Here is a 27,600-nt window from a genome sequence, read left to right as displayed (position 1 = left end):
GAGAGAGAGAGAGAGATAAAGAGAGGAGAGAGACAGAAAGAGAGAGGGAGAGAGAGACAGAGAAGGGAGAGAGACAGAAAGAGAGAGAGAGAGAAGCAGAGAAGGGAGAGAGACAGAAAGAGAGAGGGAGAGATGCAGAGAGAGACAGAAAAAGAGAGAAAGTCATTAAAGTGAAAGTGGGCCAGAGAGAAGAAAAGAAAGTGAGTGAAGGGTGGAAACAATAGCAGGTTACGTTGGGTAACGCCACAGGCAGGCTGTCATTACACACTGATCCACTGACTTGGACAAAACCTCCTCGCTAAGACTCAGCTGGTAACCAGCAGGCCTCCATATCAGCTTCTCTTTGTGTGTGTGTATGTGCATGTTTATGAGGTGAAGACTGGAGAGAATGAAGGAGCGAGAGAGAGAGAGAGAGAGAGAGAGAGAAGAAAAGAAGGAGAGAGAGAAAAAAAGTGATCCAACTGACCATTGAGAGGCAGCGAGACTACAAAGGCAAAATCCCCAGGCACCCCCGCTATCCTTACAAGGCCCCACAACAGATCACTGCTCTGACATTAAACACACACCTCGCCACACGCTTACCCAGTCTATTTCACTAGTGTAATTCACACACACACACAGACACACACAGACACACACACACACACACACACACACACACACACACACACACATGCATGCATAGACAAAAACATACACATTGGCAGAAAGAATATGAAAGGACACAGCAAAAAACATGTTGCTTATTTGCATTCTACCAGAGAAACATTCACCTCACCTCAGGGGAGACATGTGTGTGTATTACCCTACAGAAACTAGTGTGTGTTACCCTACAGAAACATGTGTGTGTATTACCCTACAGACACTAGTGTGTTGTGTCGTGGTGTTGTATGAGTGTGCTGTCTTTCCTCTGAGAGCCATGGAATCTGTTTGTCATCCAAATATTTAAATATAATGGCTTTGTTTTCAAAGGGGCTCCCTACCCCTATTACGAAGGGGATGGAGGTGGCTTGGAGAGGGGTGTCCTCATGCACCCCAACCTCCCCTGCTGAGCTCCAGGGGCATGTTGAAGCATGTCACAGCAGAACAGACCATATGCACACTGACAGTAGTGTTATGCTCAGTCTGTGACAGTGACTGCAGACCTAATTTAACACACAGTAGACACACCACTGATGATGTATTTCTGTATATAATAAGACAGTACATTCACAAACACTGTTCATTCCTTAAATTACATGAGAATTGAGCTGTAGCAGTGTGCCATAGGGAATATGGGCTAAACCTAGATTAATATACACTTACATGAATTATATATGTAAACTATATGTAAAAGTATGAAGAATTCACTAGAGTTAGGTGCTGAACCACTGAATGACGACAAGCTATATTACCATTTATGGTTCAGTATATACAACTCTAGTTCTTCTTAATTACAAACATGGGGTTTCTTTGGAAACTAGTTGTATCACTGTGCTGATGAGAAACGGGTGATTTCTTTATACATTCTTTGCCTGATGACTGAGCGACTAATGTGGTCAAAACGCCGCCCACATGACAAGCGTGCGATGAGCACTGACTCTTGTGAAATGCTCCCATTATGGACTGTCGCGGTTTTGTGTAAAATGGCTCTTTCTCTTTGGAGAAAACAGCAAATTACACTTTACTGAAAGTCGTCACCTAGCATCTGATCGTGTGCCCGTTTTGAGCTCTCACGTAAATAACGCCGATTGGTTTCAGATGTGTCTTTTTGCAGGACTATGGAAACATAAAAACAATTTGCTTCCCTGGAAGCAATGATGTTTCTTCAACTAATTTAAGCAAACCCACCTGTCGAGTGCTTTTTGCTTTCTATCCCTCTCGCTCTCTTCCCTCCGTGTGTTTGGCTCAGCTATACACGTGAAACGCTGAGGTGGGCAGTGTTGGGGGTGGGGGGTGTCTGCTGGGCGTGCTAGCCAATCAGAGAAGAGCGCTCCAACAGCAGTATAAAAACCCCCGAGCGTCTGTTAAAGTGCAGAGACCGTCTTCTGAGCTCCTTACAGCACGAAAACAGATCTTGTGACCAACACAGCAACGGGATTATAAATTGCTCGAACACATCAAACGAGGACAGATCTGATCTACACAGCTGATATTGTGGATATTGAGATTTTTTTGCCTTTTGTATCCAACGGGAAAATAATCCCCAAAATGCGTCTTACACAGAATATGTCCACCATCGCGGAGTACTCAACTTCAGAGTGCCCGTCTGGTCGGGTTATCAAAATAGCAGTGATTGGTGGCAGTGGCGTTGGAAAAACTGGTAAGTCTTTTCCTTAATTTAATTTAAAGTACATCTATGTGTCAATGTAACTTTATGAATTTTTCCTTTGATAAAAAAAACGGCAGTGTATTTACTCTTGGTTCTTGCTCTCCGCAGCACTGGTGGTGAGATTTCTAACAAGACGATTCATCGGTGATTATGAGAGAAATGCAGGTAAGAATGAACATCAAATACAAACGCAATCAGTCGCTTTACACACTGACAATATACCGCCACTGTCATTGCCAGTGAACTAATCATCTGTATCTCACTTCAACAGGTAACCTCTACTCTCGGGATGTCCAAATCGACAATGAGCAAGTGGCCATTCAAGTTCAGGACACGCCAGGCGTTAATGTAAGTAGACTATGCTGTTAGTGTTTTAGTAACGTAACTATGAGGAAACAAAGCGAAACGGCTTATGCGCACAGATAAGTAGGCTAGTCCACGGGTTAAGTTTCTAACAGCTGCGGCTCACGGACCACATACCTTCGCCTTTTGTCTCTGCAAACCCTTTTGTGTCCTCCATTCGTTTTCAACACTTTGGGGCAATTAGCCTAAGGATAGTGTTGGTCTCATAGGATGCAATGCATTCATTTATGTCTTCCCTGGTTAAAACATGAAGGCAAATCCGTACGAGATGTTTGAATGGGCTTTGGGGTATTTGCAGGCTCACTCACTCAGTAGATACGAAGGGGCCGCGTCTCTTAAGCGGATATCTTTTTAATTACCCTAGCCCATAATTGTAAAGCAGTTTTGTGAAAATTGATTTAATTAAGATCAAATCTGGTCAGTGGTGGCTTTCTCCTCAACAGTCCCATAGTCTGGAGAATTTGAAGCCAAGATAAGTGCGCGAGGTTAATTTCCTCGTCTGGGCAGTAGTCCAAAACCGCGTAGCATCGGTCTTTTTTCGCCCCCCTCTCCCTAACTCGGGTGAAAGAGTCTGTTAGTCTTGCCGGCTAATTTCCCTGTTCAGTACAGCGCCAATCCGAGCCAGGGGCAAACGATACGTCCAGCACTTCATTCTACTCAATCACCGTCACCGTTACAGTCGTCTCCAGGGAGGCGGCCTGGACTGGTATAATGTTATAGCCCATAACCTCAACAAAAAAGGGCTTCTTTAGTCACTTTCCCCCCTTGGCTCCCAGACATGTTGCATAACAACTCCAGATACTTGATAGGCTCATGGTTTGAATTAAGGTCGCTGGGTTAGGTGTGCTGAGTTCAGATTTGTCAAACGTCTTCCTGTCGTTAAAGAACATGCAAATAGAGCCGTTTTGTTTGCAGATTTTCTATCTTGAGTTGGATGACTGTTGTGAGTGGTACACTGTTTAACTCTTTCCTGCACTATCTTCTACTTCCAGGTCACTGCAAATGGTCCAGGATGCACCGACCACGTTACTCGCTCCATCCAGTGGGCCGATGCCATCGTCCTGGTCTACTCTGTAACCGACCAGCGCAGCTTCGATTTCATTGGTCAGCTCCACCAGCTCGTCATGCGCGCCCATGCCGATAAGACAAGCATGCCGCCCGTCATCCTGCTGGCCAATAAGGCGGACCTGCTGCACGTGAGGCAGGTGGACGCCCAGCAGGGCCCGCTCCTGGCCTCCGCCCTGGGCTGCTGCTTCTACGAGGTGTCGGCCAGCGAGGACTACAGCCAGGTCCACGGTGCCTTCCACCGGCTGTGCCGCGACCTGGCCAAGCAGCAGCCAGCCGCCCTCCCCGTGTCCGGCTCCGCCACTGGGTCCGAGAAGCGCCGCTCCCCCCTTATTCCCCGGCCCAAGTCCCCCAACATGCAGGACCTGAAGAGACGCTTCAAGCAGGCCCTGTCCGCCAAGGTGCGCACAGTCACCTCTGTGTGAAGGGAGAGCGAAAGACTGAGAGACAAATCTATACAAGAAGGGAAAGCTGAAGGCTGACCTGAAAAGAGAAAGATGAGCCGCTGGAGAAGAGGAATGGAAACCTTTGGCCTGCCTCTTCACAGGGTTTTTTTGAAGCTGAGTGCCTCGATAGCAGAGCCATGTGCCTTACTGTAGAGACAGCATGGTGACTGCTGAACTTTAACCTCTGGCCCCTGGCGTGGCGTTGCAAGAGACGTGCGAGCCAGCCGAAGATGCAGAGATGTCTGATCTCTGAACTTCATTGATGATGGTGGGCTGCTGTCTAAATGACTGACTCTACTTTCTGTGCCTACACAGCAGAATTATGGGAGTTGTAGTCTCCAAAAGGGCTGAGGAGGGCTGCCTGAGACTGAATGAACACTCACACATACACCCTCACACACACACTGTGCATCAGCTATGGACACTCAAACATCTTCTCCTGGCAACAGAGGCTCTCAAGGACGCTGCGGAGAGTATTTTTAGACGTCGTCTTTCAGGGCACAAACGCCTTTTCCTAAAACCAGCTTTTGTGTCTGAAATAAAACAGAACCCAATAGAGGTGCTGATGGAGATGCACACTGTGTGTGTGTGTGTGTGTGTGTGTGTGTGTGTGTGTGTGTGTGTGTGTGAGTCTGTCTTGTGTGTTTAATGTTTATCACTTAACCTGTTTGAATGGTCACAGCAAATCATTTCTGTTCACTCCAGCTTGATGATGGAGCACCAAAGACTATGACGGGCATTTGAATATTGGGAGTAGGGCGGGGTGGGTAAGGGACAGTATTTCTTTTGAAGCACTTTAAAAAAAGACACAAAGAAGATTTTATTTATTTCTACTTGTTCACATTTTTGTCGCAAAATAAAATATTTGAAATGAACGTACCTTGTTTCTGCTGATTTTGTTGTGTTTTTGAAATGATCCCCCTAACCTTCAACAAACAAAATACATTGGACACACACACTCTTGCTCATACACACACACATGTACACAGGCCTGTGCCTACATGTTACTCTACACGGTTGGCAAGGAGGCACAAACAACCCCTTCAGCACAGCCACCGTAAATACATATTAACTGAATTATGAGACCACAACACCTGAGCAAGCAAATGAGTCGACTCTCCTGTGGTTTTTAGTGTCAAACTAAGCATCTCTAAACACAAGAGCATGTCAGGTTCTATGCTGCTGACACAATTCTGGCAAAGACAAGCATATACAGTCACTATCAGCAGATTCCTGACAACATAAAGATCAATTCAAGTCTATCTCAACACCATGTCAAATAAACCAGAGGTGCAATTTGAATTCATTATTACAATTTACGATTAATGTTAGAATGTCACCCATCCAAATAATTAGACAGGTATTGTTGTCAGCATGCGGTGTGAGTTAGCTTCACTAATTGGGGGAGTTTATGGTCCTCTCTTGCTGAGTGTCGGGCAACAGGCCGTGTCTGAATCAGGGAATCTGGGAGGCCTAATGTGCTGACACCTCTGGTAGCGCTAAGTGTGTTTGGACAGATGCAGGCGCCTCCATTAACAGATCCTCTCGCCCCGTCTGGAGTAAGTGTGTGTGTGTGTGTGTGTGTGTGTGTCCATTGGCGTAAGTGTGTGCGTGTATATTCAAAACCATAGGGAGGCGAAAAAAGTGTGTGTTGGTGTTTATTTGAGTGAGAGTATTCGTTTAGCCAAGCATGTTATGAAAGTGAGTTTTAATGTAAGGTGTCTGTAAGATTGAGAGATAGAGTGTGTGTGAATGTGAGTATGTATGTATGTGTGTGTGTGTTTGTGAAGTGCATCGTGAGAAAATATACGGGCCATTCTACCGAATTGGTGCAAAGTCAGGTCGGAAATATTTGGATTTTTTTTATGTTTTATTCCCAAAACTTTGTCCGTATGTATATTGTACCATATCTAAAGTACACTTATCTAGTAAAAGAACAGTCAATTTTTATATTGTATTTTCATAATGTGTTGGAATGTTTTTCCTCTTCCAAAAATTGTCACTACCGAAACATCACATTTACTATAGTAAAAAAGTATTATTATTGACCTGTTCAGATTGTGTTTCCTTCCCTTCTCTGAAGAGTATTTTTACAAATATTTCTTGAAGGTTTTCACAATGAAATCCATAAAAATGAATTTTTTACCAAATTTTCAAGTTCAATTTATACAATTCATCAAAATCTAAGTGCAATATTTCTTTGTAAAATGCTAAATACTGATCATATTGATTCCAGAGTTGTTCATTGATGAAATTGAACATACATTAATCCAATCAGTATCATAACATTTAAGTTGATTACTCAATATACTTAATTTTTTACAAAACATCCTGTGTTTCGGTAGTGCTGCACTGTTTCGGTAGTGACATCCAGTGTTTCGGTAGTGACTGCACTGTTGGATGGATGTTCATTTCTCTCCCAAAATCTTCCAAAAGGTGCTCTGGGCTGCCCTTTAGTCCACACAACACATTTATTTAAAAATTATGGGATTGAACTACTTACCAATTCATTTTGTCACTACCGAAATCATCTGGTCACTACCATATGTTTCGGTAGTGACTGTTTCGGTAGTGACAATTCTAGCTAACTTTAAGCATAAATAAAGAATTCTAACAAGCACACGGCATGCAAACACATCTTTGAAGAGGTGAACACACATACAAACATAAGATTTTCCATGAAACCCCAAAAGGTTTACTTAATTGAAGAAAACATGCGTTTCGGTAGTGACAATTCTTAAGGTTACACGTCGATTTTCAGACTTTGGAACACATTTATATAAAAACTATGGGATTTAGCTACTTACCATTCAACCATGAGGGTCAGAGATGCAGTGTCACTGCATGGTCAAAAATGCAGAGTCGTGGCTAAAACACAGGCTCAGCCAATGGACTAAAACTCTTGTGTTTCGGTAGTGACATGAAAACTAGGGACATGATTTTTTGAGTATAGAAAATTGATTTAAAAATTAAACCCACAATAAATCTAAATATTCCAAGTTCTGTTTCAACCCAATCATAAAGATCTTTGAAATTAAATCATTGAAAAAAATCTAAAAAAATTGAAAAGTGTTATTTAAAGGCATTGAAATTTAGATGTCAGGGTTGGGGACAGCTACTTCCCAATAGAAAGTACCCTATAAATGATGATTTTGTATATATTTAGCTTATCACTATCTCATGTAATGCATTGGGTTTATATAGACCATAACATTTTCTAATTAAATATCTATGCCTAAATACCTAATTGTTTTGTAAATAGTTTTTATTGTTGAGGGACTGCATATTACACGAATTCGGTAGAATGGCCCATACACAAGAAGAATATAAGTGTATGTGCATACATGTGTATGTGCTTCTCTGTCTGTGTGTGTGTATGTGTGTGTGTGTTTATGTGTTTGTGTGGTTGTCAGTTCACGTTCTTTGAGCTTCCCTCGTGTGCTACACCGTGCTGATCTGATCTTGCTCCTCGACAACGTGTTACCCGACACCTTCTTTCTCACACACACCAGCATGTAGCATAAGCATATGCGTGAGTGAGTGTGTGTATGTGTGAGAGTGTATGTGTCAGTGTGGTCCCCTGTGTGTACATATCATGCAAGCTTAAGGAAATTGGTAGTATGGGTGAATACATAATACGTTAATGTTAGGGCCTATGTGCATGTGCATGTATAATCTTCATCTGTTTAGATTAAAGACTGTGTGTGTGTGTGTGTGTGTGTGTGTGTGTGTGTGTGTGTGTGTGTGTGTGTGTGTGTGTGCGTATGCGTGACCAGACTGCGGGCATGCTAATTAGAGACTCTAGTAGACACCATGTGCAGGACTAGAAACATCTCTCATCTCTCTCTCTATCTCTCTCTCCTTCTCCCCCTCTGCGGTCATCAGATTGTTCCCAGGATGCATGAGAGACAGACGGTTGACATCTTACAGTGAGAATGGAGGAGGGGCAGAGTTGACAGAGAGGACTCTGTACTGAGAGAGAAAGAGAGAGAGAGGGAAAAAGCGGGCTAGAGAGAGGGAAAGAAAAGGAGAGGGGGGTGGAGAGAAGGACAGAGGCCAAAAGAGAGGGAGAGAGGGGGAGAGAGGGAAAGGGAAAGAGAGAGAGAGAGAGATAGAGGGAGGGAGAGGAGGATGAATAGACTGAAACGCATGTGAGCAAACGTGATACGTGGGTGCGACCCTGTGTGTGTGTGTGTGTGTTTTGTGTTGAATGGCCAAACGTGTCAGGGGGATTTGTGATTTCCCCTTCATAGCAGGTACCAACCAATCTGGTGTGGTGCTCTGAGAGAGCAGACATAACCTCACATGTTCTCACTCAAGATGGAAGAGCAGGCTGTCACATACCCCCAGACGCGCATGTGTGTGTGCGCTCGCACACTGGGACTATGTGTGTGTGTGCTCTCACACATGTGTGTCTGTGTGTCTCTCTGTGTGTGTGTGTTTGTGTGTGGAGATTTTGGTGGTTTTTCATATGGCACGTGGATGTGACTGGATTTGAGAAAGCTACCTGCGTAGATGTTCTTCCTATGCATGTCTGTGTCTGCGTCTTTTTGCATGTGTTTGGTGTGTGCACGCTTTCATTATCACCAATACAAAACACAGTGAGATCACCATATTTCAGTTTATTATTTTATACCAGAACATGAATTACAGATCTAATATGCTTTGAACCATATGCCCAGAGTGAAGTAGGAATGAGTCTTAATAGGACAACAATTCAAACAATTCAAAAACGTAAACAATAATTAGGATGAAGAAGAAGAACACAGAAAAACCATCATGTCCTCCAGGAATGGTACTGTACACTGATCCGTTGGTGCGCTTGATTACTCTCTACTCAGGCACCTTTTCATGTACTAACAACTCTCTGCTCAACTTGACCGTCGCCATCATTTCTCTCGGCTTGAATGCACGTTTAAGGTTCTTCCCAGGGACAGGATCTTGGGTTATTGACGGCCACACGATGATGGTTCTCCATGCCCGGGATCAGGCAGGATAGGGCTGCCTCAGCCTCTCTGTGTGGGCCAGCCTACACTTCTGGTCAGAGCCATTCGCCAGCTGTTGGCTTTAGCAGGCTGGTGGCTTCTTCTCTTCCTCCATGCCACGCATGTGAGTGAGTGAATGAGTGTGTCTGTGTACATGTGAGTGTGTGTATAGGCTTCGGTAAGTGTTCATGTGTAAGTGGTAGTGTGTGTGTATGAGTTTATGAGTGTATTTGTGTGTATGAGTGTATATTTATATATTTGTGTGTGTGTGTGTGTGTGTGTGTGTGTGTGTGTGTGTGTGTGTGTGTGTGTGTGTGTGTGTGTGTGTGTGTGTGTGTGTGTGTGTGTGTGTGTGTGTATATAGACTTACGTCCACAGCATGGCTGTGGCTCAGGGGCCATGGTCAGATTTATGGCCATGACGTTGAACAGCATCGCAAAAGCTCCAGGCTCACAGGGCGAATGACAGGGAGAGGCTCCCAGCCCAGTGGCCACATGAAGAGCCACCACAGCGGGGAGAGAGAACACGCCCTGAGGGCCCTAACCACCAGCACACACCACAGTCCCTGCTCAGTATTCCCAAGGAGACGGCCACAGGCACCCAAAAAGTCATTAGAACTGGAGCTAAAGTTTAAAGTGTGAGTTGGAGCCTGAGTTGATGTTTGAGTGTGTTGTGAGGAGCTGTGAGGGAAATGTGTGTGTGTGTGTGTGTGTGTGTGTGTGTGTGTGTGTGTGTATGTTATGTTGGGTGTGTCTGTGTGTTTGGAGGTCCATGCTCACACTCCGATGTCCGGCACCAGTCGATCGGTAGCGAAGAGCAACTGAGGGATGTCTGCAGGCCGCAGCAGTCTGGTGGACAACACCAGCACCTGAGAGAGAGCAGAGCATGATGGGTAAGAAAGGGGGATCATGGGTAAATCACAGGCACCAGTACTGTCATACCTTCATCTCAATGGAAATGAGAGAACTTTTGAAATAACATCAAATACTTGGGAATCAATCAATCAAATCAGTTCTTTGATGCCAGACGACCATTATTATATTAAAAAAGTGACATACGAATAAAATAAACCAAAACTAAATAAAAACTGAAAAGTGGTGCCATTGTTACAGTTTCTGTAGAGTCAGGAGATTTAGTCCAAGCTTGTAGTGGGTGGTACTGAGCGTGTTTCCTTAAAAAACACCCTGACCGCAACCAACCAAGAGCTACTGTACACTACACAGCTGACTGCCCTGCTTCAGACAGGAAAGTGAAAACAAAGAAGCTGTTAAGTCAACAGAGAAGAGGCCACACACACACACACACACACACACACACACACACACACACACACACACACACACACACACACACACACACACACACACACAAATACACACAAATACACACACACATAGAGGGAAACAGAGATGCGCGCACACACACAACTGCTAGCGTGGATAATGACCCTGCTGCCCAAAGGAAGCTTAAACCAGACTTAAGCACAGGTCCACGGACAGCTCTGTAATCATGCTGTGTGTGGCTGCCAGTGCAGCTGGAGTGGAAACAGCTGACGCTGAATCAGCAGGCTGCCAGCAGGGGCTTACAGCAGAGCCCTACAACAGGGCTGAGCTTATGGGCGTAGGCTAATGGTGCGTTGCAGTTGTACTCCGAAGTCGGAATTTCCCAGCTTCAAGTCGGATCCCTGAAGAGGGAGTTCCAACTTGGAAAGTCAGACGAACCTCACCAACCCAGACTTCAGAATTGAAAATGTCTCATTTGCGTCTCATTAAATCAGTCATACACACAGTACTGTTCCACGTCCTTCTGTGGACGTGTTGCTGCACGTAAACTGGTATTGCTCAAATCTGGTAATAATTGCTCACAACAACAATTGCTATTGCATTTGTATACTGACTTGTTCCAAGCTCCGAGTTCTGACTTCCACTGCAAATGGAACACAACATAATTGTATGGGGCTGATGCATGCACACAAACACAGCACTTCAGATGCAATGACACAAAAGAAAACACACACACACACACACACACACACACACACACACACACACACACACACACAGGAATAAGTGTGTATTGTCCTGTGTAAGACACACTTACGGAAAGGAATAATCCTTTGTGCACCCTCACACAGGTATATAGGGCCCTTAACCGCACGCTGCCCCCTCACACAGACACACACTTAAACTTACAAACAAAAGCATGAGTAAGGTTTTTAAGTGTTTGGGTATTTTTCAAAGCCCCAGGAAATATTAAAGCAGACATATTGAGAGTCCTGATTGAATAAATATACACACTTGAGATCCAAATGAATATATACTAAACAAAAATACAAAAAAATTCACAAAATAAAAAATTACTGATTTATACTACTGCAAAAGCATAGTACTACAACTAAAAATGCAACAGGCAGATAACATAATAAACGAGACATGAGAAGCCCTATACAAGTGGCACTCAGCCAGATTGATGATGAATGGTGAACTCACTGATTCCTTTCTGTTAGAGAGGTCCACAAAATAGGCCTGCCCATTAAGTCTACTCCTTTTCGAGATCTTTATTGAACCGTTGGCACAATGGATTAGACAGAACAGTAAATGGCCGGTATAAAATTGGCACAAAAACTGGCCCTCTTCTCAGAGTATATTTTTGTACATCTCTTGTATATGAATGTTCAATGACGAGGGGGCCCTTCATTACTTAGCCATCTCTCAGATCCCCAAACCCCCGGATAACTAGCCCCCTTAAGAAATGGAATGATATAATTAAAGGATCCCATCTGAAGGGCAGGGTTGAAATCTTTAAATGGTTCGCCAGTGTTTGGAGTCAGATAAAAGTATACTACACTGTTTATAATTACAGCAAAGGCTGTTTGGATTTTTTTTAGAAGTGAAGACAGTTTTCTCTGTAAGTTAACGTTGCTCTTGTCACCTAACGTTACTTCTAGATCATTCCTCTAACGTTCCAAAAAGCAGCACTTGTAGCTGATTAACATGACCTGCTTGTCATCTGTATGACCTAAATTATCATCATATTTTCATACAAGTCCTAAAAGAAGATTCATTAATAAAAACATATATATAAATTAAACAAATGAGACAAAAAAACACTATACCTGGGGCCGTATTCACAAAGCCTTTTATCTTACCACTAGGAGTGCTCCTAACTCGCGCTAAAACCTTTTACGTAGGAGTAATTTCTTAAAAGTGATTCACAACGGCTCTGAGACCTACTCATACTAAGGATAATACCAACTCCTAAGCTTAAGATAAAAACTCCGTTGCTATGGATGACGTCGCTTCTCATGCACGAGTTTAGAAGGGGTGAGGACGGTGATTGGTTGTTGACAGGCTCTCTCATTAAAAACTCATTCGTGACGTCTCTCTAACAATCCCACTATATCGACTGAAAATAAGAGAATAACCTAGGCTTCAAATTAAGTCATATTAAATAGTTATGGACAGTGCAGTTAGCAGAATGCACACGCATGATGACAAGTTTGTGCATCCAACGGGAATGACACTTAGCACGTTAAGAGAAATATAAAGCGATCAATATAAAATATGGCAATTGCATGTAATCAAGGCAGTAATAATTAAAGCACCCAGCAAACTGTTAGGATATTATATTTCCAGCCCTTGACCACTTCAAATATCAGCACATACGGCCCTTCAAGCCCTCCAATCTTAATTGATCAAAGCGAAACGAACGTGAACCATAGCCTAGGCGAAAGCCTACTGGTCCCAATAGCCACTGTCACCCCAGCGGCATCCAGCTGGTAAGTTCTCAAAAACCTGCGACCGCTCTCCGTTGAAATGCACCAGTCATCGGTACATCCAGGCCACGGTGGACGAATTATTGTAATGTGTGTCCCGTCACTGGACATTCCTGCGATCGCCATGGAATTTACTTTGATATTGTGTAATAAACGATTGTCTCGATAAACTGTTGGATGATGTGGGGTCTACAGTGCGTTGATAGTTTGATGAATTAAACGGCTGACTGATGATTCCCAGTGTCGTCAGTTGCGTTTTCCGCGAAGCCAAACAAAAATCTTTATGTTTCCAAACATTTCACTTCGGGACACATCGTTGTTTAAAGGCGTCATTGCATCCCGCGCTAATTCTACGACAATATTAATACCTTCACGGTTTAAGCAATGTCTTTTATCAATTCCAAGTCGGCTGCAGCCATCTTACGATTTTTTGTGAATAGGTCTTAGTGATTTAGGAGTCCTCATGAGGAGTTTTAAGCTGTCCTAGACTTAGGTGCTACTTTTAGGGATAAAATATTTTGTGAATTGCTCTTAGTAAAAAAAATTAGGAGTCCTACATTTAAGACTGACACGCCCATTATTTTTAGGAGTTTCTCCTAAATTCGCCACTTATGACCTACTTTTAGCCCTAAGATTCTTTGTGAATACGGCCCCTGGTAATTTATGTATTGAGTAAAATTATCCAATATGAGTAACTTGGCAAACACCAAAGCGGTTCCTTTTGAGCCATCAGCGGAGTCAACACAGCACAGAGGTGACAACTCATGCCATTATAAAGGAGGGATGAATAGAGCTGATTTGAGAATGGGAAATGATTCATGGGTCACACAAGTCTGATTTCAAATGAAAAGTGTGTCCCACCAAACACACTTAGGTTCCCTAGGTTTCCTTGGCTGAAAAATCAGTCACATCCAATCCCCAACCCACCAGAGGCTGTTATGTAGTCTCTCTCACACACACACACACACACACACACACACACACACACACACACACACACACACACACACACACACACACTGAGGCCAGACTACCCACTGAGAGCGCCAACGACTAGCACACTGAGACACATGGTGTGATCTGCTTTCACTCGTGCAAACGAGGATTTCTTACTAGAAGCACAACGGCCAGGCCAGCAGGGGTCTTTATGAGCGTAACCTTTTGAGGGAACAAATCAGGATGCCTAAATGTGTGCAAATGAGTACTGTGTGCCATCTGTTAGCTGACCTGCGGAGAAAGTGTTCTCTGTGTAAAAACTGCCCCTGTGTATTGTGGGTTTTCTATAGGCCCAACGTGCTTAATACTTAACTGTGCATCAGACAGTGTGCCTTACTAACACTAAGACATGCTGTCTTATGCAGATGATACATATCAACATGTTACAAGCACATTGTACGTATACATGTTGTTGCAAAATGTACTAGGGGTTAGGGTAAAGGATTAGCATTAGGGTACTGCTAGGGTTAGCATTAGCTCATAATAATATGTACATACTTACATGAAAGGGACATGGTATTTTTTGTTACTTATGTAAGTAAGTAATAAGGACACTGTGAGAACAAACAAACAAACAAACGAACAGAAAGCTAAAACGAAAGCCTCCCACAACGCTACTTCTCTCACCTGAGCGCCCGGCCTGTGGGTGGAGACAGTATCACGGATGAGGCGGAGCTCTGAGGGGGTGACTCCACCCACCAGGAAGAGAAACAGCAGAGGATGGTCACTGGGGTGTGGTCTGCTCACCTGCGGACAACGAGACACAGCCAAGAGGCGCATGGGTAACATGTGACTGAGGCACACAGACTGTGTTATGTAAAAGCATTAGCAACACTACAGCTAAGCTGCAAAACTACTCCCTCGTGGTGTGAACAGTTCTACAGGCTGTGAATGAATGTGTCTGAAAGCCAGATCTGGCTTTATGCTTTAAGGGAAGATGTAGGCCAAAGTATTAATCTCACACTGAGACTTTTGAAAGAGTTGTTCATTGCCAAAATCGCCACAACTTAAAGAAATTGGACGTCTTTTTTCCTCATTTTGCCAATTTACAGACGCAACAAAAAAATTATGCTGAACATTTCTGTGGAATTAGTCAACATGGGGTATCATTTACTCAATCAAATGATCAGACACACAGACACACACAAACACACACATAGACACACACATAGACACACACACACACACACACACACACACACACAGACAGACAGACAAACACACCGGCAGGCATTTGCGCACCTGTTTAGGCAGATACACATGCACATTTGTGTGACCAGCAAGTTCCACCAATCCTCAGAGTGGACACATGCAAAAGTACATGAAAAGCATGCCCGAGCTGGGTACAGGGCTTGCGTTAGAGAGGAATAGAGAAATAAAGAAAAAGAGAGAGAGCGAGATAGAGATAAAAGAGATAGAGAGAGAGGGGGGAGACACTGAGAGAGATAAAATAGATAGATAGAGAAAGAGAGAGAGAGAGAGAGAGAGAGAGAGAGAGAGAGAGAGAGGGAGAGAGAGAAAAAGAGAGATGAGCAGCACCAGGTGGCTGGTGATCACGCTGGGCGTTTGATTGGGCGGCTGGGCAGAAGTAATGGCCTGGCATTTGATTGGCCAGGGGACCTACACTGCGGCAAATAATAAACAGGCAATCATAGTCTGTCAGAGAGGGGTGGGCTCTCAGCCAGGGAGTGGACAGCCACATGTCCACCCAAGCACCTCGGCATGGTCAGACATGTGTTTCACATATTCAATAAGTGTGTGTGTGTGTGTGTGTGTGTGTGTGTATGTGTGTGTGGGCATGGTCAGACATGTGTTTCACATATTCAACATGTGTAAGTGTGTGTGTGTGTGTGTGTGGGTGGGGGGCATGGCCAGACATGTGTTTCACATATTCAATATGTGTGTGTGTGTGTGTGTGTGTGTGGGGGCATGGTCAGACATGCGTTTCACATATTCAGTATGTGGATGGGAGTGTGTACGGGACAGCGTGCACTTGAGGGGGCTTGAATGAGAAGTGGGATGTGCCAATGTCAGAAAATGAGTGATGTTGATGTGTGAGTGTGTGTGCATGTGTGCGTTTGTGTGTGTGTGTGTGTGTATGTGTGTATTGTTGTTTGTGAAGTGGATCTTGAGAAAATATACCCAAGAAGAATATAAGTGTATGTGCATTCATGTGTATGTGCTTCTCTGTCTGTGTGTGTGAGTGTGTGTGTGTGTGTGCGGGTGCGTGTGCGTGTGTGTGTGCCTGTGCGTGTGTATGTGTGTATTGGTGTTTCTGAAATGCATCTTGAGGAAATATACACGAAGAATACATAAGTTTAAGCGCATTCATGTGTATGTGCTTTTGTGTGTGTGTATGTGTGTGTGTGTGTGTGTGTGAGAGAGTGCGTGTGTGTGTGTGTGCATCTGTGTGTGTGTGTGTGTGTGCGTGTGAATGTGTGTGTGTGTAGCTGTTCACTAAACTGCTGTAAGAATGGACGACTCGGGAGTAATGGATGGCGCGCTGTTCAGGAAATGTGGTTCTGTACAAATGCATTGGTTTGTTCAGTATACAGTGCCCTCCACAATTATTGGCACCCTTAGTGAATGTGACCAAAAAAGGCTATGAAAAAATATATCTTTGCTGTTAATCATGTTGGTGTTTCCCTCAAAATATTCACAAAAATCTTACCTTTTCATCGAAGTAAAATTCTTGAAAGAAATATTTTTTTTGACATTACATAAAACATTTTTCTCCAAAGCATGGGTGCCACAATTATTGGCACCCCTAGAAAATCCTATAATTAAAATCTAACTGAAGAATATTATCAGTCATGTTTTACATTTTTGAGTTCAAGTGTTTCATTAGGAACTATTAAGTGGTCAACCATGGCTTCCTGCTGTTCTGAGGTATAAATATGAGGTGACACAGGCCAAATACCCTTAGTCATTTATCAAGATGGAAAAAAGACAAAAGAACTCAGGGCCTGATTTACTAATATGCGAGCGCTGCTTAATCTGCGTTTGCACATTAACGCACTGTGTTTTTGCGCATTTTCCGTGGTATTTATCAAACCACATCTGCGCTGGGCACTGTGTGCTTACTCCGCCCTTTAAGGGCCTGATTTACGAACATTGAATTGCGAACGCAGCTCAATCTGCGCCTTTGCGAGGCGCACATTAACGCACAGTGTTTCCCCGCATTTTCCGTGATATTTATCAAGCCAGATCCGCGCTGCATGGGCAATCATTATTTAGCGCACCGTTAAAAGACTGGAGAAATTGCTTGCAAGTTATTGCCACCATGGAGATTCGAGGAAGAAAAAACTAAGGTTCAGCGAAGAGGAGAAAGATATATTGGTTCACGTTCGCTCAATCACTGAACCTGATTCAATGGGTTATATTGTTGTTTTGCCCGCCATCACCTACAGCGAGATGTTGAAAAGAACACGATTATGAATAATATGCTATTGGTGGCATTAATGCATAAACTGTCTATTATAACAATATAGATGTGAACATGGCGAGATTAATACGTTCTACAAGGGACATGGGTTCACTACAATATATCCCCACTGAAACAAATACATTTACCAAGTAGCCAGGCCTCTCCAAAATCACCGTTGCTCAATCATGGATAGATGGCATTATTCCGGAAGATAAAACTGTCATGGACAGACCACTACCACCAAGTAATGGTCATGTTGGCATCACATATGACCTGGACATTCATTGAATATGTGTGCTTTCTGTTTCGTTAAACGTGTTCGTGGATTGAAGATGGGACTGTTTGCATGTGGGTGCGATGAATGGCTCCAATTACGTTCGGAAAGTTTAATTTCAGCTATCGTAGTGGGGAAATGTATATTGACCAGTGCCCCGTAGCAATGCGTCGAGTACCTGGGTGAATATTTGGCTGAGTGAAGGCTGAGATATAGGCTACCAACTGCTGATGCTATAAATGTTTGAAATGATCCGATGCCAATATTTGCAATGTTGTCCAGAGTTTACCAACTGATTGAATGGAATGTGATCTCTGGTTGGAGGGTTAGATGTCGTCTCTGATCTGGTTCAGTAATTGAAGTATTGCGTGGCTTTTAACCTGTACCGTCTAATAATATGTGGTTCATTTAACTGAAAATGTGTTACACGAGTTGAAAACAATATTTCTGTGCGCTGTCTCTGTCTTCTTTCTTCGCCTTGCTGTTATCACTGCTGCCATATCAACGTTTTCAGACTCAATGGAAATGCGCTTCCTGGTTAAGACGTGCTTTTATGAGGCGGAGAATTAGCGCGCAAATCGGAGACGTGCGCTCGCCAGACAGTTTAGTAAATACCACGCAATACATCATTAGGCGCACTCCTCCCATTAAAGTGCGCTTCACGCCTACGTTACCACCCACGTCTCCGTGCCATCCCAGGTGTTGGCAGGTACACACCCTTAAAGCGTTAATATTCGACTCTACTCAAATGCGCCCCCTTAGTAAATACCGTTTTATGTTTACGACCGCTATTTTACGCCAGAAATGGGCGCAATCCTGTTAGTAAATCAGGCCCTCAGTGTCAAAGTGCGACAAAAAGTTGGGGAAATTTAGGGAAATAAGAAAATATCTAAACAGTTGGAAATACCCACTTCCACAATCAGGGCAATAGGAGATGTAAGGAATCAGCCTGGAAGAGGACCTATCTGTAAATTAACCCCACGCACCGTGAGGAGGATGGTTCGACTGGTAAAAGAATCTCCAAGGATCACAGCTGGATAATTGCAGAGGTTAGTTAAGTCCTGGGGTCAGAAAGTCTCCAGAACTACCATCAGACTGCACCTACATCACCACAAGCTGTTTTTGAGGGTTATCAGAAAAAAGCCTCTGCTGTCAATCAACAACAAACTAAAGTGCCTACAGTTTGCCAAATGTAAGTCAGACTTTTATATTAGAGTTATATGGTCAGATGAGACCAACATAAGGCTTCTTGGCAACAAACATCAAAGGTGGGTTTGGCGTAGACAGAAAGATAGCCATACAGAAGAGCACCCCATACCCACATTGAAGTATGGTGGCGGATCTCTGATGTTGTTGGGCTGTTTTTCTTCCAAAGGCCCTGGACATCTTGTTAGGATACATGGTATCATGTACTCCATCAAATACCAGCAGATATTAAATAAAAACCTAACAGCCCCCCTCTAGGAAGCTTAAAATGGGCCGTGGTTGGACCTCCCAGCAGGACAATGATCCGAAGCACACCTCAAAATCAACACAAAAATGGTTCACCGACAGCAGAATAAAGGTTTTGCCATGGCCATCACAGTCCCCAGACCTAAACCCCATAGAAAATCTGTGGGAAGAGCTGAAGCCAAATCTGCAAATGTGTTGACCTCAGAATCTGAAGGATCTGCAGAGATACTGTATGTAGGAATGGTCTCAGGGCTGTGCCATGTGTTCACCAACCTCATCACGCATTATAGGAGAAGACTTGGAGCTGTTATCTTGGCAAAGGGAGGCTGCTAAAAACATTAAATTAAGGGGTGCCAATATGGCACACCTGTTTAGGAGAATAGTATTTATTTAATGAAAAAAAAAATGTTTTCTTTCAATTATTTTATTTCAATGAAAAGGTAAGATTTTTGTAAATATTTTGAGTGAAAGACCAAGAGGATAAACAGCAAACAAATATTTTTTCATAGCCTGTTTTGGGCACATTCACTAAGGGTGCCAATAATTGCGAAGGGCACTGTATGGTTTGTTGGCATATATAAGCTTACTTTAGTTTTTTAACTTTTTGCTAGGTTTTGTTGCCTATGTATAGGTAATTATGCATATACAGTGCCACTTGAAAGTATGTGAACCCTTTGAGCAGTTAAGAGTTTTCTGTTTTACCATGATTTTTAAATTTTTTAATCACCATATATGAAGGTTTAGGTTTATCAATTGCATGTACTTTTTTAGGGGGAATTGTGTGAGAAGCCAAAAAAACTACATGACACATGTAATAAGTGTATGTGCAAAAGTAAGTGAACCCCCAGCTGCATTGGTAAAGTCAAGTAGGTAACAGATTCGGTGAAACACATTTGGGTGCTTAATTAGTTAATTAAGCAAACCAATCAAATGAGACATTGTTAGGAAAAGGTTTGGGCAACACAGATTAAAAGAAACCAACCAAACTATTGTAGTGCCAAGGTGTACCCAAACAGATCAACAATGCCGATAGGAAAGGAGACATCCGAGGACATCAGGAAGAAGGTACTGACAGCCTGTGTGTATGTTGAGAACCGGTTCCCAGTGGATCGATCCCTTAACGGTTCCGCTATCGATTCTAGTGTGTTTTGTTTTACACTGCAGCCAACATGGCATCTAGGCAGAGGTGATCAAAAGTGTGGTTATATTTCACGCGGAAAGATGACCACAGGGACACATGCAATGCTTGCAAAACGTCCATTTCGTCAAAGGGGGGAAATACTACCAATATGCAGAAAGATTTGTCCACATAGCCTGCAATAATTGTGCAGGAATGTCAAGTTTTTGATGTGCTGCGGAGTGACGATAACGTTAATGAATCTTAACCAAGCAACAGCAGCGCGGCTAATCTTTGCGCTTCATCTGTTAATATCGAAGGTTAACTCCTCCAGACCCTCTCTATTGTGTTTGTCCCATTTGTTTCATTGTGTAAACCAGCTATCACTATTTGTGTATGTCAGTTTTATTTTTAGTTGAAGGTGAATACACTTTTAAAAAAAAACTGTAATTGGCCTGTTCAAATATGATTTAGCACAGCGGTTGTCAAACTGTTGTATATCAAGTACCACTCAACTGCCACAAATTAGAGCAGGGCTCCCCCAAGATTTTTGAGTTTAGATTAACAAATCTAATTTTTTTTTTTTTTAGTTTTAAAACAAAAAATGTATGAAACCCATTACCAAATCAGTCTTACATTCTGTTAAATATGGTTGGAATTATAGTGAAAACTAATTATTTTGGAGCCCCTGGCACCCCATTAAGAAAAAGGATCCCTAAGCTATGGGTCTCTGGACCCCACTTTGAGAGTTTGTTGACCTATTCTTAGGTTTGTTTTTAGTTATTCAAAATATGTAACTTTATACATACATACTGTATATGCTGTGCATCATCTATCCAGATAATATTATATAAAAGAAAATTAATGTTAATAACCCCGTTGAGTTCCAACATTATATACTGTATAAGCTCACATACATATTGATGTAGCTAAATATGCAATTATGTGTTGGTGTATTAGTCTAATATATACTGTTATTCTTTCATGTCTATTGAAGTGATATCAGTTTTACACTTACACACACATGCACACAGGCAATTCCACTTGTGCACACAATGTAAATGGGAGGAACACACACGAGGAGTAGAGGCCGAGGGAGAGAGAAGTAGGGCTGGGTCAATGGCTTATAAGAGAAGACAATTATATGATTACATGAATAATGTCAGAGGATCACATGGAAGCACATGTGCACGCACACGACACACACAGACACACACAGACACACACACACGCACACGCACACACACACACACACACACACACACACACACACACACACACACACACACACACACACATACACACTCACACTGAAGCCTGGAGAATAACATGAAGCCTCTGCATGTGAACCTAACACCCCCCCCCCCCCACACAGTATCCAATAACAAAACGTTCCCCCTTCTCCCTTCTGCGCTGCTGCACACCTGGTGTCCAATACATGTGCATGATAGAGAGAGCGAGAGAGAGACAGAGGGAGAGAGAGAGGGGGAAGATAAAAGGAAAGGAAAGAAAAGAGAAAAGGGCCAGACACACATAAACACTCACATGCATACACAAAAATTCTTTGTGCACAATAAAACACACACACACATACACACACAGAATAGCTAGATATGAGTACATAAGTAAAAAACACATAACATAACTCACACAGAAGCTCACACTAAGACCAGACCAGACACACACGCACGCAGATTGACAAACAGAAACACACACACACACACACACACACACACACACACACACACACACACACACACAGGCAGATAGACAAACAGACAGACACACACACACAGGCAGATAGACAAGCAGACACACACACACACAGGCAGATTGACAAACAGACACACACACACACACACACACAGGCAGATAGACAAACAGACACACACACACACACACAGGCAGATAGACAAACAGACACACACACACACACAGGCAGATAGACTAACAGACAGACAGGCAGGTAGACAAGCAGACACAGACAGACAGACCCAGACAGACAGACAGACAGACAGACAGACACACAGACACACAGACACACACACACACACACACACAAACACACACACACACACACAAAAACACACACTTGTATGTGTGTGTGTATGAATGTGTGTGTGTATGAATATATGTGTGTCTTCATGATTGTGTGTGTGTGTTTGAACCCATCCATATCAACGGGATGGAGGTTGAGCGTGTTGCCAGCTTCAAGTTCCTGGGTGTCCACATCTCTGAGGACCTCTCTTGGGGCCTGATTTACTAACAGGATTGCGCCCATTTCTGGCGTAAAATAGCGGTTGTAAACATAAAACGGTATTTACTAAGGGGGCGCATTTGAGTAGAGTCGCATATTAACGCTTTGAGGGTGTGTACCTGCCAACAGGTGGGATGGCACGGAGACGTGGGTGGTAACGTAGGCATGAAGCCACTTTAATGAGAGGAGTGCGCCTAATGATGTATTGCGTGGTATTTACTAAACCCCCTGGCGAGCGCACGTCTCCGATTTGCGCGCTAATTCTCCGCCTCATAAAAGCACGTCTTAACCAGGAAGCGCATTTCCATTGAGTCTGAAAACGTTGATATGGCAGCAGTGATAAGAGCAAAGAAAGAAGACAGAGACAGCGCACAGAAATATTTTTTTCAACTCGTATAACACATTTTCAGTTAAATGAACCACAAATCATTAGACGGTACAGGTTAACCAGCCACGCAATTCTTCAATTACTGGACCAGATCAGAGAGACATCGAACTCTCCACCCGGCGATCACATTCCATTCCATCAGTTGTTAAAACTAATTTGCAAATATTGGCCTCCGGATAATTTCAACCAGTTATAGCATCTGCAGTCTCAGCCTTCACTCAGCCAAATATTCACCCAGGTGCTGGACGCATTGCTACCGTGCACTGGTCAATACATTTCCCCACTGCCATAGCTGAAATTAGAGACATCAAACAGGACTTTTTTTGAAATCGCAAACTTTCCGAACGTAATCGGAAACATTGATTGCACCCACGTCCATATATATTGTAGTGAACCCATGTCCCTTGTAGAAATTATCAATCTCGCCATGTACACATCTATATTGTTATAATAGACAGTCTATGCATTAATGCCACCAATAGCATATTCTTTAAAATCGTGTTCTTTTAAACATCTCGCTGTAGGTGATGGCGGGCAGAACAACAATATAGCAGCGCACACATTGAATCAGGTTCAGTGATTGAGCGAACGTGAACCAATATATATATCTCCACTTGCTGAACCTTCATTTTCTCTTCCTAAATAAATACCACGTTAATGTGCGACAGCAGTTTAAGCAGCGGTCGCAGTGTTAGTAAATCAGGCCCTATATAGGGCAGAGTAAACGCAGATTGCCCAGCGTAATCTGGTTTGATAAAAACCACGGAAGATGCGCAAAAACACTGTGCGTTAATGTGCGACAGCAGTTTAAGCAGTGGTCGCAGTGTTAGTAAATCAGGCCCTATATAGGGCGGAGTAAACACAGATTGCCCAGCGCGATCTGGTTTGATAAATACCACGGAAGATGCGCAAAAACACAGTGCGTTAATGTGCGAGCGCAGATTAAGCAGCGGTCGCATGTTAGTAAATCAGGCCCTTGGACCCTTAACACCTCATCCATAGTAAAGAAGGCACACCAGCGTCTCTTTTTCCTGAGGAGACTGAAGAAGGTCCTTCTGTCTCCTCAGATTCTGGAGAATTTTCTACCGCTGTTCCATTGAGAGCATTCTTACAAACTGCATCTCAGTATGGTTTAGCAGCTGCTTTGTTGCCGACCGTAAACGACTGCAGAGGGTGGTGAAAACTGCCCAACGCATCACCGGTTCCTCTCTCCCCACCATTGAGGCTGTCCAGAGCAAGAGATGTCTGCGGAGGGCGCGCAGCATCGTCAAGGACAGCTCACACCCCAGCCACAGACTGTTTGCCCTCCTCCCCTCTGGGAGGCGCTACAGGGTCCTCTGTTCCCGTACCAGCCGGTTCAAGAACAGCTTCTTCCCTGCGGCTGTCACCCTGCTGAACTCTGCTCCACGGGGATAGCCCCCCCCCACCCCGACACACACCTCCCTCTGTGTGACTGTTCTTCCCCCCTCCAGCAACTGAACATTTGCACAATACTTCACTTCACCCCCCCCCCCCCACCCTGGCTTGACTGCCACACACCCTCCTCTAGCCACTGAACATTTGCACTATACTTCACTTCAACACCCCCCCTCCACCCTGGCTTGACTGCCACACACCCTCCTCTAGCCACTGAACATTTGCACTATACTTCACTTCACCACCCCCCCTCCACCCTGGCTTGACTGCCACACACCCTTCTCCAGCCACTGAACATTTGCACCAGAATGTCTTTTTTAATACTGTATCCACTTTACTGCATTACCTGTATTAATTGTACTTTTCTACCTCATTCACTTGATTTCACTTGTTACCACCAGTATACTTACACCTGCACTTTATATACTTATCATATCTCACTTCTACCTCAATTGCTGCTAGTCTCAATTCTGTTTATATTACAATTCTGTGTCATATTCTAACTCTTACTGTACATATCATATTTATTCACTTATTCCACTCAATATTTGCACATACTCTGCACTTTTATTGCTATTTTGCACTTCTGGTTGGATGCTTAACTGCCTTTCATTGTCTCAGTACTTGTACTCTGTGCAATGACAATAAAGTTGAATCTAATCTAATTTAAAACTTGCTCTTACCCAGTGGTTCTCAAACTTTTCTGTCATTCCCCACTCATCGTTCCAATAAAATGGTAGGCCAAGCTTAAAATTGTCAAATGTATTGAAATAATAAAGCAAAAAAGGGCCTACTATGCAATTGTGCTATCAATGGTAGGCCAAGCTTATAATCTCCCTTGTACGTGGCTTTGGATAAAAGCGTCTTCTCAATGACTAAATGACTAAATGTAATGTAAAATTGTCAAATTTATTGACATTTTTACAGTTTCTTTTGGGTTGATTTTTTGGTGGATCAGCTGTCTTTTTTGCCACTGGTACTGTGTGTGTGTCTGTGCATGTATGTGTATTACCTTCATGAACATGCTGAAGCCAGTCTTGAGTAGATCTGTGAGACCAGCTGAAGTGTGTTCTATATCAGGACATTCTGGACGGTCAGGGTGGAAGATTTCCTCGAGAACCTGCTTCAGAAATGGACGATACGTGGCCTAGAACAGAAGAACAGTAAAGTTAAAGAACACTGGTGTGTGTGTGTGTAAGGAATACATTCTCTTACACACAAACATGTTCACACACATATACACACACACACACACACACACACACACACACACACACACACACACACACACACACACACACACAGAAATCCCTCTTTGTACCGTATGTTTGGTTGTGTCAGTGTGATCATCAGGGCGAAGACTGTGTGTGTGTGTGTGTGTGTGTGTGTATGTATGTCTATTTGCCTGTGTTTGTGTGTGTTTGTCTATCTGCCTGTGTGCTGTGTGGAGTACAGTAGCTGTGTTGGTTGCAGTCACGTGTGTGTGTGTGTGTCTAGGATGAAATCTCAAAGCAGAAATGTAACAATGGATGGGACTTCGTCTGAATGGAGCTGTGCTCCTTCTTATCAGTCACTTTTAGGAGATTCCTAAGAACTTTTCTAAGAAGAGCAATGCAGGTCTATCTAAGACCATATCAAATAACCAACAGGAACAATTTCAAGTGATTATTACAATCTATGATTAATATTACAATGAGTACGTTTACATGATGGCATTTATCCGAGTATGGCTTAAGTTGGAGTTTGCTATCCATGGGGGGCAACTGCTTTTATTGCAAAGTACATAGCAGTGAAAAATTTGAATCATTGGCCGCATCTGTTCAAATCAAATGGGGAATGTTTACAAGCGGGCACCTGCTACCGTTGATTATACAGTAAATAAGTTGTGAAATGAAACAAAAACACATCACACTCCAGTTGAGTCTCCGATTTCACCGATACATGCGCGCGTTCTCCCAATAACAACCAACTCCGATCGTGTTATCTTAGGGTGTAAATCGGAGTTCAGTCGGAGCTCAAAAAGTGTCAGGGCAACAGGCCGTGTCTGAATCAGGGAATCTGGGAGGCCTAATGTGCTGACACCTCTGGTAGCGCTAAGTGTGTTTGGACAGATGCAGGCGCCTCCATTAACAGATCCTCTCGCCCCGTCTGGAGTAAGTGTGTGTGTGTGTGTGTCGGTTCATGTTCTTAGAGCTTCCCTCCTGTGCTACCCCATGCTGAGCTGATAATGCTCCTCGACAACGTGAAACGCCTTGAGTGTGTGAATGTGTACGTTTCAATGTGGACCCCTTAGGGAGCTTAAGGAAATTGGTAGTCATTGGTTACGTTAATGTTAGGACCTATTTGCATATGCATGTGTAATCTGTGTTTAGTAGGGATGTCTAGAATAGATAAAAAAAAAAAAAACGAATTAATCTCACATTTTGAAATTCATTAATCTAGATTAATGCAGAATAAAAGTTATTTTTTCTTCTACAGTTCTCCGCTGTATGTCGCGCCTCCGCCTTCCAAAACAAAAGATGTCAATTTCCATACATTGTCAAAAGAATGAGCTGTGACACCCAGGTAATTGTCATTGCTGACTGACGTCCAGTGGTCACCAGTTAGGGCGACGCTGGCAGCTTGCTCGAGGAGCTGAATTTTTCGTGCTCTACAAGAACGGTATCCGAGACACAATAGTGCCCCTTGACGGTAAATTGTATGAATTGTCCCCTGAAGCAATTCGAATCACCTCAGTCCACTGACAGTCACCGGCAACCCAAACTGCTAAAGCGTTGGAAACCTTTTCACGGACTGGTCTAGTTATTTTCCTAGAGAAATCGTGGAGTGTGGGTTGGCGACCAACTAACCTGTGACTGCTTTCTGTCGGGTGCTTTGCATTAAGGTGATAACTTAAAGACGAGCTGCTTCTGTGATAGCTAAATTCAGTTTGGCAAATGCTATATGGGCCATTCTACCGAATTCGTGTAATATGCAGTCCCTCAACAATAAAAACTATTTACAAAACAATTAGGTATTTAGGCATAGATATTTAATTAGAAAATGTTATGGTCTATATAAACCCAATGCATTACAAGAGATAGTGATAAGCTAAATATATACAAAATCATCATTTATAGGGTACTTTCTATTGGGAAGTAGCTGTCCCCAACCCTGACATCTAAATTTCAATGCCTTTAAATAACGCTTTTCAATTTTTTTAGATTTTTTTCAATGATTTAATTTCAAAGATCTTCATGATTGGGTTGAAAAAGAACTTGGAATATTTAGATTTATTGTGGGTTTAATTTTTAAATCAATTTACTATACTCAAAAAATCATGTCCCTA

At 43.1% G+C, this 27,600-nt stretch overlaps 2 protein-coding genes across 2 annotated transcripts in view; one reads left to right on the top strand and one right to left on the bottom strand.

Moving 5' to 3' along the window:
• Positions 1–2,190: 2,190 nt before the first annotated feature.
• rasl11b (RAS-like, family 11, member B) lies at positions 2,191–4,164 on the top strand (the record flags this gene model as incomplete). The annotated part of the gene is made up of 4 exons (XM_080833291.1): positions 2,191–2,302; positions 2,420–2,476; positions 2,583–2,659; positions 3,667–4,164. The coding sequence occupies 4 exons, from the start codon at positions 2,191–2,193 to the stop codon at positions 4,162–4,164; spliced, it is 744 nt and encodes a 247-aa protein (XP_080689417.1).
• Positions 4,165–9,632: 5,468 nt separating this feature from the next.
• Positions 9,633–27,600, bottom strand: part of scfd2 (sec1 family domain containing 2) — a 150,021-nt gene continuing 132,053 nt past the window's right edge. The window contains exons 7-9 of the mRNA XM_080858416.1: positions 25,285–25,419; positions 14,569–14,688; positions 9,633–10,038 (exon numbers count right to left, since the gene is read on the bottom strand). Of these exons, the coding sequence (XP_080714542.1) occupies positions 9,946–10,038; positions 14,569–14,688; positions 25,285–25,419 (348 nt within the window). The 3' untranslated portion in view covers positions 9,633–9,945. The remainder of the gene's footprint in view (positions 10,039–14,568; positions 14,689–25,284; positions 25,420–27,600) is intronic.

Source organism: Sprattus sprattus (assembly GCF_963457725.1).
Source record: "Sprattus sprattus genome assembly, chromosome: 2".
Taxonomy (NCBI): domain Eukaryota; kingdom Metazoa; phylum Chordata; class Actinopteri; order Clupeiformes; family Clupeidae; genus Sprattus; species Sprattus sprattus.
The sequence above is the reverse complement of the archived record's forward strand: the minus strand, read 5'-3'. Positions and strand labels throughout refer to the sequence as shown.